The sequence below is a fragment of the Coturnix japonica genome, chromosome 22 (genome assembly GCF_054131305.1).
Source record: "Coturnix japonica strain WE chromosome 22, WE-NBRP24, whole genome shotgun sequence".
Classification (NCBI taxonomy): Eukaryota; Metazoa; Chordata; class Aves; order Galliformes; family Phasianidae; genus Coturnix; species Coturnix japonica.
Genome location: NC_140684.1, coordinates 9,641,895 through 9,660,832, shown reverse-complemented (window position 1 = coordinate 9,660,832; position 18,938 = coordinate 9,641,895). Strand labels below are relative to the sequence as shown.

At 46.0% G+C, this 18,938-nt stretch overlaps 1 protein-coding gene across 1 annotated transcript in view; it reads right to left on the bottom strand.

Annotated features, from left to right (window-relative positions):
* GALNT17 (polypeptide N-acetylgalactosaminyltransferase 17) overlaps positions 1 to 18,938 on the bottom strand; it is a 127,952-nt gene that overhangs the window by 75,925 nt on the left and 33,089 nt on the right. The window contains exons 3-5 of the mRNA XM_015880996.3: positions 11,231 to 11,397; positions 6,796 to 6,970; positions 4,768 to 4,965 (exon numbers count right to left, since the gene is read on the bottom strand). Of these exons, the coding sequence (XP_015736482.2) occupies positions 4,768 to 4,965; positions 6,796 to 6,970; positions 11,231 to 11,397 (540 nt within the window). The remainder of the gene's footprint in view (positions 1 to 4,767; positions 4,966 to 6,795; positions 6,971 to 11,230; positions 11,398 to 18,938) is intronic.

Below are 18,938 nucleotides of genomic sequence, written 5' to 3'. Positions count from 1 at the left end.
TTTCTCCATAGAAATGCCTTACGTTACTATACCTTCAGTTTTGCATGGAGAGGTGGTTTCAATGTAAAGAACAACCATGTTGTGCTGCATTGAGGGATGGCTCTTCCATGCCAGGAGATGCACATCTTCTCTGGAGCAGCTGCTTAGTCCTGCCCAGCACCCAGATTCCCCCTCTGTGTTCCAAAACGACCTACCTGGAGGTTCTCAAATGCTGCCTTCTGATGCTTACTTGGCCAAGCCAACCAGGCATAAGCCCATTCACTGCACAGAGGCACACACCAGCACCTACAGTAGCATCAATCAGGATGCTCAGAGGCTGCAGGAGCATCATAATCATTAAGGTTGGAAAAGATGGCTAAGATCATCCAGTCCAACCATCCACCAACATTGCCCATGTCCCATAGTGCCACATCTCCACAGTTCTGGAACATCTGTAGGGATGGTGACCCCACCATCTCCCCCAGCCTTTCCTCTTCCAGCTTCTTTCCTCCCATTTGAAGAAGAATCACACAGCCTGCAGAGCCCCAACCCCTGGTCTATGGCAGAAATCTCACCTCCCATTGCAGTGAGTCAAGCCAGCTCCTCACTGCAGCCAACGTGCGCCATCACAACGACAGCTCTTGGGAAATTAAAACCCATCCTGATGCAGCACTAACACACACGGGCTGCTGCAAACCACCCACATATGCTTAAATCCCAGGTGCACCCTCAGCAAAAGCTTTATAGTCTTTTTCAGGCAGCGACTTAAGTCTGTTCGTCTTGTAAAACCTGACACTATGACAAATGATTAGGAGCCCTTCTTTCACACTTGGCACTAAATTATGTAACGTTCAAAATGACCAGAGTCAGAGAATCCATCACAAAAAAAGGCACGACAGGTTTCTCACACCGTGGGGAATCCCTGTGAAGTTGGAGGGCTGAAAATCAGCGCTCTGCTGACAGTCCCTTACAGAGCAGTGAGTCGAGGTGTGCTTCTCCCCAATGCATCCCCAGTCAAAATCTGGGCCACTGATGAAACGTTGCATCTAAAAGCAAACCCGCACTGATAGGACTAAAAAGCTTCCTGCAAAACTACTTTCTGAAGCTGGTAAAGCACTTGACAGTTGTAATTCAATCCAGAGATGGATGGCAAAGTTTATTGAGATGAGGATTCTGACCTCAGTCGTCCCTCTCCTGGAACACAGGTCCAAACAAGATTGCCCCAAATTAAATACTGATGATAAAAATCCCTTGCTTTCTTCTGTTGGGCTGTTTGCAAGTTGTCAGAGGCCTCTGTGCTGACCTGTGTCACTCAGGAGTGACCTTAAGAGTGATGTACCTGGATGCAGGAGGCTCCAGCAACCCCAGCACAGACACCATGGGCTTGATTTACAGACGTTCACATGGAAAGATGCTTGTACCTGCTCCCTGCCCAGCAGCACACACAAAACTCTGCAGTTTGTGACAGAGGGGACAGTCTATAATAAACACCAGAAGCATTTTGCTGAGCAGCACAATTAGGCACCTTCTCTCCACTTGTGTGTCATATTCAATAACCCAAAAGCCCTCAGTTTGTTCCCCATCTCAACCTCAGCATCATTTACACAACCACGACGAGTCCTCTCTTTCCTAAGTACATCGCAAAGCAAACTCATTAGCATTTGAGGCTGAGATAACAGGTAATTGGGTGGGTTAATTCAAATTATTTTCATCATTAGGAAAAAATAAACCAACAAAAATCACCACTCAAAATCACCAGCTTTTTTGTTCTTTTACAATCCATAACTCTCAAAACCAATTTCCTCCTCACAGTGATCTTAATACTAATTAAATGAGCTTTTGTCTTCCAACACCACTAAAGATGAAGTACCACATAAAACAGCTGCAGCAAAACCCCATCCAAAGCCCAATTTAACCTGCTTGCTGCTTCCCAGCTGGACTCCGCATGCCTGCAAACACACATCTGTCATCTCTGAAGCCACCCAAGGACTCCTTCAGTCCCAGCACATTAGGGGGCTTGCCAGCTAACAGAGCCATTCAGCACTGCTTTTACCTCTCAGACTGAGCCAGTCCACCAGGCAAGTGCAGAAAATACAAATATAAAGCCAACAAATGCATTATATTCTATCCATAATGCTCTCGATGGACCTGCCAACCAAGCAACCAAGATCACATGCACTGCTGCTGGTAGAAAAGAGGGATGAGCCTAATTTCTATGCTCAGGTATGTCCTCGTCCTCAAGTCTCTACCTGCTTTCTTGGTTTCTTGAAGAAAGAAAGATGCCAGAGTGCATTTAATTGCCTTCCTGAATCAGACCCCCAGAGCCACTGAGGTGTCACATCTGTAATTATAAATCACGAGTCTTGCATCTGGAGTGCAATCAGCAATTCCAGCCAGAAATCTCGCAGATATCAGCAATTTCTTCAAAGCTGCTTTCTGACAAAACCTGACGCAGCACCAACAAAATGAGTCAGGCAGAAATGAACCAGCAGCGCTGCAGCAGCAGGGAGGCTCCTTACTGAGAAGCCCCCTAAAATCACAGGCTGCCAGGTGGGAGATGAAGCATCAATGGGGAGCACCAAAGGCAGCTCCCACCCTGCTGGGCAATCCTTCCCCTCTGCTCTGCCCTGAGGATAAAGGGCCTGGAAAGCCTCCCATATGAGGAAAGGTTGAGTAACCTGGTCTGTTCAGCCCAGGTAACAGAACACTGAGAGGGGATCTGACAAACCTTTCTAAGGATCTAAAGGGAGATGGGAGGCAAATGGATGATGCCAGGCTCTTCCCAGTGGTGTGGAGTGATTGGATGAGCAATGACCTAAAACTTGAACGTAGGAAGTTCCATACAAACAAGAACAGCTTTAGGGTGAGGGTGATTGAGCACTGGATCAGGCTGCACAGGGAAGTGCTGGAGTCTCCTATGGGGATTTTCAAGACCTGGACAACTACCTGTGTGATCTGCTGTAGGGTACTGCTATATAGCAGGGGGGTTGGACTTGATGGTCTCCTGAGGTCCCTTTCCACCTTTGCTATTCTGTGATTCTATATACACACATTGACACCGTCTGAATGAGAAAATTCAACCGTCGTGATGGGAGCTCATGCTGATGCAGATAAGGATCTACATGATGACTGTTTAAAACATCACTTACTGCCTGCCTCTCCTATGAGCGCTAATTTAGATGTGACAGGTTGTGCCATAATCACAGTTTTATCTTCTGGGCAGAAGTAGTCAGAAAAGCCCATAAGCCTGGCAAAGGAGAGTCTAATTATGAAATGCAAGCACGACACAGTGCTGAGATTGAGGGTCTCCTCATGTATCAGAATTTTAAACGTTAATGGGGAAAAAAATAACACAGAAAATGAATTACAGAATCCAGGTATTACACCAGCATCCCTCCTAGCCATTAAAAGAGACTGCTTTTGTGGGAAAAATCATTGGATAGAGCATGAATCTGGAACCAGTTTGAGACTGGGCCATATTTTAGATGAGTTTCGTGCCATCAGCACTCTTTGCCTGGATAATTATATCTTATGAATCAACCATGAGAGCAAATTGCCTGCCAGTGTGTTCCCACAGCTGTCTGGCTCCACTTTCCTGCTGAGGGTTTGGTAGGGGTACATTGGAGACCCTGTCTTGGGCAGGGGAGTTTCTCTTGATGCTGCCACGATCCCTGTGCACCAATGGTATAAACCAAAGCAAACAAAAGGAATAAACTGCCTTTCTTTCCCCCACCCCCACTCTTTTATCCTAAAAGGTCACTATAAAACTAATGTACCTTTGCAAATTATCATTTCAAAGTTCCCTCTAATCCCATGCATAATTACATGGAGTAGCGCACTGGTATCCCATTCATGCAAACACTGCCATAAAGTGCACAGTTTTCATAGCACCGGGTGACAAAAAAATAACCGCAGTCATTTATTTCTGGTCGCACAACAGAATGCAATGAGACGGGTATTTCTCATCAGCTTTTTGTTGTGGTCACTGCCCATTCATCTCTCTCATAACCCATTCCCCCAGCACACGTTAACAACGTTATTTCACTAAGTTGTTGAATTATTCAGCATCACCACGAGGCTGTTGGCTCCGTTACAGAAGTGGAGGCACTGCCCTCCGACAGCCCCTGTGCCCATCCTGCACACTCCACATGAGAGGCAGCAATGCCCACCTTACACTTCAGGTATTTGGGGGCTGTCAAGAGGAAATAATTGACCTCTGTGCAAAAAGCAAGCCCAACCTAATGCATTGAGCTGCTCTTCTTCCTCCTGCTGTTATATGTCACCCAAATGGACTTGTTGCACACCTGCAGCCTGCAGAAACAACACTTCAGAGCTGCCAGGTACTCAGAGCTCGGTGTAAGAACAGCTTAAGACCCATTTTTTCCAGGGTTTGCAAAACGATATCTTCGTTTGTTCAAACTTTGCCCTAAAAGGAGCTGCAGTTATTATTCAAAACACCCAGTGCCCTTATTTCATGAATTCACACTCAGTTTATTATGCAGCAATAATCACCTCATCCCTCATGATTTCCAAAATCTGAATGCTGTAACTGAAATAAAGCAACTCCATCATGTGCAGTTAAACATAAGACTGTACAGACCTACACAGTACCCACAGCTCCCAGGCTTTCTGCACACCATGGCCAAATATCCTTTCCCAAAGCTGTTCACATGGATGTATTACAACACAACAGCCTCTCTGAGCACCCAACCTCTCTAGGCTGGCTTCGCACTTATTCTTCCCATGTTTTGCCCTATTACAGCACACCTAGCAGGCCATGCAACATACCTGATGGGCAACGAGGGGTCCCCAGCGTCCCACCAGTCCTTGGGGGGGCTGATGTACATGCACCACAGCTCCCAGCTGTACCCGTGGGCTGAGTTCTCGTAACGCTGCACCTCGAAGTTGTCCTGCTTGATGTTGTCTATGGAGGGAAGGATGACTCTTCTTCGGTTTTCCTGAATTCGTGAAAGCACCGGCTCAGCCCTGGGAAAAAAGAAGCAACGTAGGAAGAAATTTAATTACTCCCCAGTTTGCATGTGGATGCTGTTGCCTTCATACAACTTGTATGCTTAACTAAGGGTAAGGAAATAAGCATCTTGTCACCATTCGGTAAATAGAAGGTCAGCACCTCTTGCTGCCATTTGGAAGAGGCACCACGGCAGCAAAGAGATACAGCAAAACCCACCCAGAGGAGTTCAAAGAGCTACTGAGCAATCCCACATTGCTACAGCCCAGCCTCTGCCCTACTGCCCCTGCTGCCCCTGCTTTTATCAGCACAGGAATCACACGCAGAGAGAACACATTTACACGGCCAGGATTAAAGGTTGTTTCTAAAAGGCTCTGCCAAGACACCAGGGAGATGCAGCAGGAGGTTGCAGTGCTTGCACTCAGCAGGGTTCCCTGTCTGAACACATCCCTTGTGCAGGGCTGTGAGCGGAGATAGGGATAAAGCCCTGCATGTCAGGGGCACTCCAGCACTCTGCACCACTGACTGCTCCTATGAGAACTCATGGGCGAGCCGAGGTCAGCAGCAAAAGCAAAAGACAGTTTCCACAAACCAAGGCATTAAACTGTTGAAATGAATGAAAGCTCTGAAAGTGGACCTTATCTTTTCCTGCACAGGCAGAACATTATGTTTTCTCTGGTATGTTTGCTTAAAAGAAAAAAAAAACACAACCCAAATGTTGTTAAACAGTAATTCCACACTCGGAACCTTTTAATTACCAAAATTGTTGTGTTTTCAAACTGAGCTTTCTCAATATCGTCACTGAGGTAGTAAAGAAATAAGACAAACCATCAACTAAGGGCCAGATTTGCAGCATGGACTGACTCTGCAGGCAGAACAACACCTGGAGACTCCTTCCATAGAACAGCAACAGCTACACAGTAGTAGAGCAAGAGTCCTTGCTGCAAAACCCCTCCCTCTCCACCCCTTACAAAAGCCATTTCAAGGGTTCAGTAAATTGCCTCAGTATACCAATAAAGGCATGTGTGGAGACGTAATGATCTGAAGAATGTTTAGCTGGGAATACAGATATCAACATCAGCAATGACTCCTAAATACACTCATCTGACGTGCTGCTATTACAAAAACTCCAATGACTGCTTAAAACTGCGCTGCTGTTGAAGCATTTTTGTAGGGGATGTTTCTTCATGTTCAAATTAGAGACAAGTTAGTCTCCTCTACATCTAGTTTCCTAACCATGGGCCATTTATTTGGTACACACGGTTGGAGAGAAAAACCACTCTTGGTTTCCTTTCACCATCCAGACTCACAGAAACCTCAGCCACTTGAACCCACACGTTTCAGCTCTCTCTGGAAAAGAGTCCTTATGAAACACCTTCTGTTGCTTCTGCGCCTCTGCACTTATTTCTAGCTGCAGAAGAAAACAAATCAATCTAAGACATCAGCCTCCCTCAGTGGGATCCAGCTGCAAAGGGCAAGAATGTGGGAAATGCTTTCTTTTTCAATCCCCCGCTGTCTGGGCTTTTTCTTTTTTAAACTTGAAGTTCTTAGGCCTAAGAGAACTGGAAATCAATGTGAAAAACAAACTAGAAGCGAGGGAGAAACAGGGAAACATCAAACGAGGGACTAGGAAATGATGACAGTAAACAAGAGCGATAATGATCGATAGAAATAAGACCTTCCTTGTGTCATCCCAACGTATCCCATTAGTGACCACTCAGCACTGAAGGAAGACAAAATTAATGTGCATGTGGCAACATTCTCACACACCCTAACAAAGCAACAGGCTGCTCCACATCAACATCCCACCACAAACACAAACTGAGACCTCCCAGCCAAGCACCTACCAGCCAGCAGTGAACTCCACGTGGGCATCAAAGAACCCTGTGACGTGGCCGGTGGCCGCCTTCCAGCCTTCGATGCGTGCTCGGATGAGACCTTCCCTCTTCTGGTTGCGCACCACCTTCACAAGCCCTGGGTAGCGCTTATTGACGTATTCCTCCAGCGGCGCCTTCAGTTCCTCTGCCGGGAGAAGCATCAGAAACCCAATGAAAAGTTGCAAAGCTGTCACCTAACGTAACCCCCTGCACCCTGACACCACCACTGGAAAGGATGTATTCACCTAAAACTACCTTCCATTGAGTTAATGCTGTTTTGCATTTGTCAAACCTGATGTTGAATGGACCATGATAGAATTAAGGAGGGTTTGGCTTTACATGGAAGATCTTTGTCCTCTGTGTCTTACGCTCATTGGAACCGCAGATTGTTTAATTGCGTTGCCCGGGACACCATCAGAGGATACAGCAGCATCGATTCCCCTTCCCTCCATGCCTTCTTTCTCCCAAGCACACAACATGTGCTTCCTTCAGACTGGCACAGTTCCCCTCACACACCAATTTCCCCAAAGTCTCATTTCTCTTTTATGCTGAAATGGGAATAAAAAGAATAAAGCAAATGAGCCCCTTCCTCAACTCGAAGCATCTGCACCACATACACACATAACTCAGCAACTTCCATTTCATGCCGAGCCACTCAGAGAAAAACCAGTGTTTTATGGAGACAACAACTCTTCTGAATGGTTTTAAGGAGACAGGGATGCAGACTCACTGGCAGATGAAGCCCCAGAAGCGCAGCACAGCCTCTCATGTCTCACTGTCATTAATGCTGCAGACCATGGCATTGCAGGCTGGATGGAACTATTAAAACTGCTTTCAACAAATTGGAATTTTAAGCTTCCCTCATTGAGGGGAAAGAGGGAGAAACGTCGCTGGGAACTGTTTGAGCAGCTCGAAGGAGGGCACAGATGTAGGGAACCAGGGGGGAACTGCAAAGAGGAACAACACACGGTGCTCAGCAGGTGTAAGCACGATGCCAGAGCACTTTGGGGATTAAGAGACATGCACTCAGCACCCAAACAAGTGAACAGTGAGCAGCTCAGTGGTGGGCTGGGCTTTGGATGTGGTGAGCTGTCAGAAGGCAGAGATCCAGGCTGGGATCCGGAGCACTGTTGCATTAAGGTTGGCAGCAGCAAACCTTTTCATTTATCACCAACTTCAGAAGTGTTTCATCTCTAACTCCTGCACCTCCGCAGCATGTCCCGGAGCTATATTAGGAAGGTTAGGAGGGCTGAAATAGTATGCCAGGAATTAAGTGACTTCCACTACAGGGGAACAGCCAAGATCCTTGCTTAATAGAGTCAGCTTTCCCTCAAACTGGCAATCTGGCCTTTGAACCTGCTATTTTCAGCACTTCATACAAGCTACATCAAGGGAGGAAGCATCTGGCCACTGTTCTCCTTGCCTCTGCCTTATGCTACGCACTTGCAGTGTTTTTGCCCATATCAGCTCATTGCTGAAAATAGAACTATCCACAGCACACTGCACCAGCAAGCAGTTCAGCATGATATGCAGCTCAGCAAAAAAACTCTGGATACAAAGAGTCAATCAAAAGGAGCCATGGTGGGAGCAGAGCAGTGGATGCCCCACTCACCCTCATCCTTATCAAAGCAGTGTCTGTGCAGTCCATGTGCTCATGGGGTATCTGCATGGGTCAGCCTCCAGGGGTGCTCCTGCACAGCACACCCACATCATTCCTGAATCTCATTCGTTAAGGATGGAATCAATACCTGCCCATTGAGGTATCTGTGAACATTTGGTCTTTGCCACTGCACGAGACAGTTCTAGGGAAGTTTTGCAGAAAGAAACTGAACTGAAAATGCCAGCAGGTTCAATTTCAATCCTTCCTTTTGTTCTCCATCTGTCTGTATTGATCTTCACTGAAAGGCGAGTCCAAGAAAGTAGAATCCAATAGACCTGTTGCTCTATTAAAAATTCCAGCTGTCAGCTGCAATGACTCATGTTATGTATTGCAAAGTGTTTTGTCACCTACATGAGTCTTCTGGGAAATAGACCTGCCAGAGAGACAGAGCTACTGGCTGCCACTCCAAGCAGCTGTGTCACGGACAGCAGCCCTGAAGCAGCCAAAGGAACATCCACTGCTCTGTGTTTCATGCTGCAAATCCTGCCTGGACCTCCACAATTCCCCTCAAGGTGGGACCTACCTGGTGGCACATTAAGGAAGCACATTAAGAAGAAGCACTTTTCCATAGAGCAACTGGAATGAGCAGGGACTCAGGTGAGAACGACATCCAGGAAAAGCTGAGATAAGACTCAGCTTCTTAGAAGTTTGTTAATTCCGTTCTCTAAACCCCAACACATGTGAGTCAGCTCCCAGGGGAGCACACGAACACCGCTGGTGGTGCTGCAAAACAAGAAAGTGATGCACCAAGCCACAGCTCATGCCTTGCACCGAGCTAAACTGCAACCCACAGCACGCACCCCTGGGTGCAGCCAGCTGCTCCGAGCAGCCTTTCATCCAAAGGTTTCCTTTGATACCAAGAAGTTTGCTTTTCAAAGAGATATTACCCCAGATAACAAACATTAGAAGACAGACAGCACAAGAAAAGCAGGTGTTGATTTAAGAGTCACTCAGACAAAGTGTGCAAACGTGAGATAACGCAGCATCTCAGGGGCACGCGGCCGCATCCCTCCAACAAGCTGGGAAACACCTTATCAGTGCTGAACACAACCTGCACGCCCGCCTGGCGATCACACCCCTGCAACAAACAAACAAAAGAAGCCTCTAAAAAAGTCTTTACAAAGCGTGACATGCAGCTCAGGGGGGAAAGGGGCTCCAACTACAACTCCCCACGCTTCTTCCTTCAAGAAGGGATTTCTTCCCATTGCAATAGATTTGTATCTTTTACCTCCTCGCAGCTCACAAAGAATCCGAACGCCCGTGTTTATTAACTTTTCATCTCTCATTGCACAGTTTTACGTTCTGCAGCGTTGTTCTCTGAATGGCGCTACAACACTCAGTGCTCACCTCCAGCCCTGTGACTGATTCCAAAAGGTGAAGCCGACCTGGAAATCCCAGGGGTCTTGGTTGGAGTTGGAATGTGATGATCCTTCATGTCCCTTCCAACCCAAGCCGTTCTGTGATTCTATGACACCTATATGTATTCCCATCCCATGTTTTCCTCTTACTGCATGTGAAAAATGCTTTCCCGTACAAAACACACCATCCTACAGCCTGAGAGCTCATGAGAATCTATTTTCCTGTAATTATTTTCCTGTAGAGATAAATCCATTTATTATAATGACTTTGTTTGCAATATCTGGAGCATCAACTGGAAGATGTTGCTATCGCTGCTCACAATTACTTCCTACCATTAATGCAAATTAATATGACAATATTATGGCCATTAATATTTCTTTGCTGTCATTGAAACTCCTTGATGATGCAGAGAGCAAATGCACAGGTCCAAGAGATATGTGTTAGTTTGTATCATTTCTTTTATAGAAAGAAATTTACGCTATTATACGCTTGGGAGGAACTCTCCATAAACATCTGCCACATTACCTCATTATCTTCCTTCAAATCCCCCCCTTAAAAATCTCATTTGTTACGATGCCTACAAAGACTCAGCAGCACAGCTCCAACATTATCAACCAGCCCTGGTGGATAACAGCATCTCCTTGTTCCTTGTCCTGCCCTCCTTTCATACTTCCATTGGAAGGCTTTTGAGGACAGAAGCACTTTTTTTGAGGGTTTTTTTTTCACAGTTTTGAGAAGGACCGTCTCATTTCGACGTTGCAAACCAGGCAATACCACAACAAGAGGTAACAAGCACCTTCTCTTCAATATCCAAACTGATATCTGAGCTCTGAAATCCCACCAATGAACATCACCTCAGCTTCAGCATTAGAGCTGCTGTGATTTTCATCAGCTGAGGAGCTGGCCTCTTGTTTCTTCTACTGGTAATTATAATTCATCAGCTTTCTATGGTGCTCATTACTGTGATATCTGAGTGCCTATTTTTACAGGCTTGAGTCGCTCACTGCACACCATCTCATCTCACTGCAGACAGAAGAGCAACCTCTCAGACTTCCTTTGGAAATGAGCTCTCCTCATCCTGTGCCCTCCCTGTTCTTCCTTTCTCATCACAGAATCCACAGCCCGTGTCTATTATTATTATTATTATTGTTTTTTATATAATACCAAAAGCACGCAATGCAAATGAAGGTGGCAATCAAAGCAACAACCACTTGCTGGTCTTCATGAGGTTTTAACTGCCTTAATGATGTTATCCAACTGAACAGTGGAAAAACAAACCTGGGAGGAATCCAAGCCTGAAAACGTTGCCATATGAAAAAACACAAATCTGAGCCGTGAGGAAATCAAACCCCCTCCTGTTCTGATGCCCCACATCCCAGCACCAACCTTCATCACTGTTGTCATCCACGAGGATGATCTCCTTCAGCAAGTGGGCTGGTGTGTGATTGACAGCGCTGTGCACCGACCGCAGGATGACCGAGAGCGCCTCGTTGACGAAGATGAAGATGATGGAGATCTGGGGCAGGTCCTTGCCATACTTCAGCTCTTTGCACCTGAAGCACAAAGGGGAAAGAAAGAGATGAGGTCAGCAGAGCACGCTGCAGCACTCAGCGCTGGGAATGCTTTTGATGTGCAGCATTTAAGACACAGAGCAGGCAGCTGCCTAGGTGTGACTTCATCAGCACTGCACAGGAAGAGATGGCAGCACCTCAGAGCATCCTCCTGGCTCACCAAGGCAGGGTACACACAGCTCACTCAGCTGAGGTTGTGCTTGTACATCCATACATCCATAGGGACACAGCTGCCAGAACAGAGGAAGCCTTTCCCATTTAAAAGGAAGCTCCGCTTTGCTATTCCGTGTTGAGACTAATTGATGCTCAGAAATGAGCTTAGTTCTTAAACCACACTTGTGAACTTCCTCCCATCTGCCTTGGTAAGAAACGAATACAAAACAACCCACGTTTAAATAGTTTTAATCTATGTTTTAGCTCTCTTTATAGATTCTTCTGAACACACTTCTCCCTCTGAAGCATCCCAGCAGGGCGCTGCTCTGAACTGGGGTCTTTATACTTCACAGTCAGTGCAGGTTAAACCAAAGCTTTGTGATCACCTCTCTGGGTTTCAGAAGTCATCGTTTAACTCCAGCTTTGGTTTGACAGCTGAGCATCTGCTTGGGCACATTTCTGGTGTCAGAGGTGCTACCAGAGGCAGAGAGGTACAAGGTGTTCCCATTTCCCCCACCAGCCTGCACCCCAGCCAGCAACAGCTTCCCTACTTTAAACAACTCAACCAAACTTGTCAGTTTCCCCTACAATAAATGCTTTTGAGGGAAGAACAAGAAAACGAGCCATTCTGCTCCCTCTCCCCATTCAAGCTGGATTAGCCACGCAACATCAATAGTGTTCACAGAATTGCAGTGTGAGTTTACCAACTAAATCCTGCCCAGGTAAGCAATGACAGAACAATGCAGAACTGATATCCAGGAGCAGCTTCAAGCTCGTTGACTTCCCAGCAATGACTCTGTATTTAATTGTGCTGGGTGTTTCTTAGGCAACAGCAGGCATCCTCTGCGCTCCAAAAAGAGACACTGGAGACAGAGATTTTCACAGAAACACAGTTCTTTATGATTCCTCTTTAGTTAACAAGCACGTTGGATAAAAACAAGGTCATGTTCTCTGTATCTGCTGTTTGCTCCACTCCCAGCCCACAAGGGATGGATTTCTCAGACAACAACTGCAAACACTTTGAAAACTTCTAAATGTAAATATGGTGACAGTGAGATCAACACCCCCTCTGGAGACACTGTCATCATAGGGTCAAAGTCCAGCACCTCTTTGTAACATAAATCTGCCAACTTCCAGTCATCCATCATTACCAAAAGGCCATTTAGGAATACAAGGGCAACACCAGACCCTGTAACTCAGGAAATACCTCAAACTGGAAAAGCATCAAGTTGTCTGCAGCTGATCTTGTTCCCCCCGTGCCAGATGAGGAACACTCCATTTGGAAAGCACAGAATAATGCTTGCTTGCCAACACCTGTAGCTAATTAGCACAGGTTACACAGTGACATTTTCCTCACTAAATCCTGCTCTCTTCAGCTAACGGAGCCTGGCACCTGCCTGCAGGATTTATATCAAAATATCATGGATTAATAGCAAAAAGATACAGAGCCCTTACGGCTTTGTCTCTCATTTAGATCAATGGGACATCAGAGTAAGAGGCGTTTTATGTGTCATTAAATCATGCTTGACTATGTCCCCTTAAATCACACTGACAAAACCCACTTTAAGTTTTGCCTTCCCAACGTGCAGCATCATGGCTGAAGATAAAGTCCAACCTGAGCCAGCACTGGGAAGCATCACTTGTCCTCATGGTCCTTTCCACCTTTCTGTGGTCTGAGATCATTATACACAAAACCCCAACTTCGCAAACAGGAGCATGTGGAATAAAATGTACTTACAGGGCAGGGGGGTTGGCACTTGTTTGGTTTTTCTTTTTTACAGGGACAATTTTATGCAAGAAACCATTCAGAAACAAATGAAGGATGAGAAGAGGAGGTGGGGGAAGGGCTGAGTTTATGGGGAACAGCTTGGTGTGCGTCAGGCTGTATTAATCAAGTCAGCACATTTCCAAACAACAACAGCAACAAAAAAATCACACTGTGCTTCAGTGACAGTGAGCTGCAAGAGAAGCAGCACTCAGACACTGATGGACCCCCAGCCTGCTCCCAGATCACACCACTGCCACCCTGACCCCATAAACCATGAATCCCAGCCATGGCACCGACTGCCTCCAGAAGCAACCTGCCTCCTCCTGCAATTTGCCTCGCTCAGCTCGTCCACTCCTGACAGCACACACATCTATTTTCCGCAGTACCTCAAATCATTACGGCCATCATTTTCTCCTAATTCGTCCCAGCTGTACCGTCTGCGAGTCCTTCCTCCCCAATCCATATATAAATATGCCTACCCAAATCTTACGTGAAGATTAAAAACCATTAAGCAGAAAAGTATAGCTGTTCTCACTCCTAGAGAGAAGGCAGAACTCCATAAATTTGAGTAGTCTGCTCTGGATGGGATGTGCCATGGGTTTCAAACAGGCTCCGTGTTTCGCACCCAGCCCTGTGCTCTGCTGCCTGGGATGCTGATACACCAACAAGGGAAGGCAAACAAAGTGTTAAGAAATGCCATTGGAAAACCAAATCTTCTTGCAAAAGGCAGCACTCAGACATGCCCTGCAGCATGAGAGAAGCAGTGCAGAGAACTGGGCAGGACCTGGTGCCATAAAACATACCCAAGTGCAGTAAGGCATTAGAAGCATGCCAGCTGCTGTGGGTCCAGCTTGGGAACCAACACTGCAGCCCACAAACATCTCCTGAGCCTATGTGCCATGTAGCAGGGCAGCGAGTGGGCACAGGGAAGGGTTCAAGGTCCCATCCCCTCACACAACACCAGACAGCATCCGTTCTTCCTACCTTCAACATCAGTGCAAAGTAACCACTGACACAAGGAGCAGCACGTTCTATTCAGAGATTTGAAGTGCAGTCCAAACTTTAAGTTTCCCATTTCCACCACAGCAGGAACGGTCACTACTTGACAGATGGAGAGGTGATGCAGAATAACGCATTCAATTGCCCAGAAATGAATTACTAGCAGAACAGGAACCCAGAAGTCTGCCGCATAACCTTTTTATCACTTTAAAATAAGGTTATTTCTTACTTTCCCCCTGCTGTTCAGCCCTCCCCAGCCTCCTCATTGCTCTGTATCCTTCCCCCAGCAGGAAGCAGGTAAGATTTTCCATACAAAGGACAGACACTCCATTACCAAGCAGGACAGGCTCTGCTTTGGATGGATGTCAAGTATGAAAAACACACACAGAAGAAAAGGTCAACAAAATAACGGTGGGCTGCTTTCTTGCAGCCACTGGAACAGTTTAATTGGTCTGACTAATGGTTGTCACAAGGCGAGCACCACACAAGGTAAGTTTTGGGAGCACAAAGAGCTCCATTATCCTCTGAAGTTAGGAGACACAGATAGCCACATCCCAGTGCTGATGGACTTGCTGCTTCGTTGCCACAAGGCAGAGGGGCTCAGCAGCAGAAGCCCTCCATGCCAGCCTTCCAAGCGTTCAGACTGATGGATGAGCACTGTCTCTGTCTAATAGCTACATCATCATTAGCTCTGACTCCACACCATTACTCATCTTTGAATAAACGCCCTTCAGGTCTGCTCAATGCACTGCTCCACACAGCGCAGAGGTGACAAAACACACACATCACTTTTGGGATGCCAACATCAGAAACTACCATGGAAAAGGACAAGCAGCCATGCCTGCATGATGCCCTACAGTTCTTTCCACAGTTCTTTCTAAAGTTACCCCTACATCTTCTGATGGGGGTCCTACTGGGTTGTGCTAGAACAGGCTGTGGATGCCCCATCCCTGCAGGCATTCAAGGCCAGGCGGGATGTGGCTCTGGGCAGCCTGGGCTGCTGGTTGGTGACCCTGCACACAGCAGGGGGTTGGAGCTGGATGATCCTTGTGGCCCTTTGCAACTCAGGACATTCTATGATTCTATGATACGACCCTCCCCATCTCATGTGTGTGATCCAGCCATAAGACACAAACTGGAAGGACAGAATTAAGTACAAAAATCCGTGTCAGTGCCTAAAGAGGAAAACAAAGCAGACAAGGACTTTAATGGCTCTGATTATAGAGACCACACTTCTTCATATAAGACCTCCATGGCTGCTTTTCCACAGATTTTCTCCTTCTTACCAGAATGGCTGGATTTTTTTTCCTCCCTTCTCTTTTCACTTCTAATTCTGAGCACCCAGTAGTTCCCAAATCTGGTTCTTGAAGTTATTAATCATTTCCTTGCTGGCCATCACACAAAACAAATCCAGCTAACGTGCTTCTCATAAGCTTATCCCTCACTGACATTTCATTCTCGTATAAGGCTTGAGGGTTGGAATACTTAAATAGGCAAATATTCTTTTGATTAGTAGAATAAATGATTCTTGTTACTTACGGCCCTTAAAAACAGTTGGCCTTGTGAAAGTGCTCAAATATGTTGGCACAGCTTTTACAGGATTTTGTAGATTTTCCTGCCAAATGTGCCTCAGAACCAGAGAAGAGTTCAACTTCACAAGCTCATATGCTTTAAAATGCCTCTCCTACAATAACATACGGAGCTGCAACATTAAAGCAAAGGTGCACAGAAGTCACCTTGTTTAGTATTTCTGCACACTAAGTTGAATTCTCCCCAAAATTACTATAACACTGATTACGGTTTGGTCAAGCTCTTATAAAGCCAAACTGGAGTGAGCATCATCATGCAATAAGAGAATCAACAGATCTCTCAGACCACAGGTTGTGCAGTGATGGCAGTGCCAACCTGGTCACCTACCTGCAATCTTAGGCAACGTCCAACAAACACCAAGAACATCTACAAGCTTTTCTATTGTTCAGTCAGTCTGTTCTATAAATGGCCCCCTCTGAACAGGGCTGAATATTGCCAAAGTATGCATGGATTGAAGGAAGAGGCTGTGAAAATGGTATTCTATAGGCTGCTCCCATTAGGAGCTAAGCAGATCCATGCTACTACATGACACATATAAGCACTGGGCTGGTCAACAACAGGAGCAGGTGAACACTGACACAGCTGGAAAGGGGCAACAAATCCTCCACATTATGAGCTCATAAGCACTCAGAGATTGCTGGGTGAGAGGCAGTAATGTAAAGCAGTAAATTAACAGCGCATACTTTGACACTCTCTATTAGAGGTGTCACCTACCCGTGTAGCTGATCATGTAGACACGATGCTGGATGTGGCTAATTAACAGACACTCAGTGTAAGATGAGGTCGAAGCTCCCATTGAGGTCAATGCAGAGACAGTGGCACTGTCAAAGGACCACGTATCCCCCCTGCTCTCCTGGCAGTCCCTGCCTGCCTCGCTCACAGGCTGATGCAGCTACTTTTGGGAGCAATGACTTTTATCACCCTTGATCCCAGACAGACCTCGGCTGCTCATTGGGTGATGCTCAAGCAGCAATGGCTATGAAATCCTTGCTCTGAGAGACACCTGAGGTAAATCCTGCTGTATGGGTGCAGCACTGATTGGATTGAATGATTTACTCGCGATCGGGCTGCGAAGCACCGAGACTGAAACACAATACGTTACAAATCACTCCACAATCTGCTGCTGCCTCCGCACACGCTGTTGTGCCCAGGCAGATTCAGGCTTGCTCAAGTTTCCTTAATCCAGACAAATTTACTGCTGCTCAGCTCTCACTTACACATCCGCGCTGGCTTTAAATCTCAGCAGAAAAGCAAAATCTCACACATCCTTCTGAACTGATGGCAAATAACCCCAGAAACTACAGCACCAAGCAAGCTTTGCTCGTGTTCTGCTCACAAAAGCACAGCTTCTCCAGGAAATGAATCGATTCTCATTTGCCTTTTGTAAAGATTATAAACAAGCTTGGAAAAAAGCACGTGTTCAGCCCTCTATTCATAGCAACGCTTCCTAATCACGCCCCATTCACTGACTGCTTATCTCAGTGTTTTGCTGACTCAGCCAAACATCCCCTGGCAAAAGGGATTATCAATATGAAATCAATTGTATCTGCCCTAGGAAGGAGATGGAAAACTGAACCATTTTCTATTACCCGAGACTCTTACGAGGTCTGATGCTGTCTGATAAAGCTTTATGTTGATAGATTCAGAACATAAGATTCTCATAAATTGACTTTCTGATCATTAAACCTCTAAAACTCATCAAGCTTCTCCCATGAAATCTCTCGTTGTTTTGTTCTGTTCTCCCGACTCCCACCTCATTTCCAGGAACCACTTCTCTGAAATGTTGTGCTTCACATTTTACAATTCAAGCAACCAGAAACACACACCATGATGTCAGAATTTGGGTACATTCAGGCATTTTTAAGTGCACTTCACTTACTCAGCAAGTTGTAACAAGAAATGATCTCCTAAGCCATAAAAACAGAATGTGCAGAACAGGATTTATTTTTGTGACAGGCTCTTGTAATAAAGTCATTAGGTTCAGACAGGTCTAAGGGACATAAAAGCCAGAGCCATTAGCAGTGTCACATCCACTTACCCATCTCTCCCCACGCACACAAGCTATTTCACATCCCTGAAGGAACAGAACCACTGGGAGACCCTCAGACTAGGATTTATTGAATGGCCCCAAGCTGGGGACAGTGGGAAGGAAGAAAAAGTAATGAGTTTTAGAATTACTCCAATGGATTCACGCTTTGTGTCGACCGTCCTTCAAGGCACATTGCTGACTGTAGGATGGATCACCCACACCACGTCCCTCTGCCTATCCCAGCCAGCTCTGCTGTGATGCTTTGGATGCTGGACACACAGGCTTTGTTTCCTTTGGAAAGCACTTTAGAAGCAACATGCCCAAAGCTTCACTTGGTTCATGTACTTCCATAAGCACAGCATAGTCAGAGGTATTTATAACACAGGTATTTTTCAGTGCAGGGGTTCAGAAAAGCACAAAGCTAGCAGTTAAATTACACCAAAGCTGCCTTCCACCAAAGCCCACATTTAACACTTATGTTTGCATTACTAAGTGTTTTACAGCGCACTACATAGAGAAAAGTCTTCCCTGAAGCATCATGTTCCAAACTCAGAAGAACAGGGAACAATTCCGTAGTTAGGGAGGGAAATTTGACAATCAGTGCAACCTATTAGGAGAAAAAATGAAGGTATTTTGTACATAAATCCACGGCTGCAGCATTTCAAGATCACACCAAGGCAGAGCAACACCACCAAGAGAATCCCACAGCAGCCACTAAACAATCTCCAGACTTACCCTCTCAGAAGCACTTTTTTACTGAGTTAAAAGGAGCTGCTGGGACTTGTAAGCACTGCAGCTTTTTGTCACTTCTGACTTCATACAGAGCCCACGGAGCTGTCAGGCAAAGGATACTGCATCAAGCAGGCAGCAAACACAGGAAGGAAAGTGTCTCTGTAGGGACTTCACTTGCCCAGCTTTCAAAAAGAGATATTGGAAGTCCAATAATCATCTCTGCATACATATGTACAGAGATGCTCTAAGAAT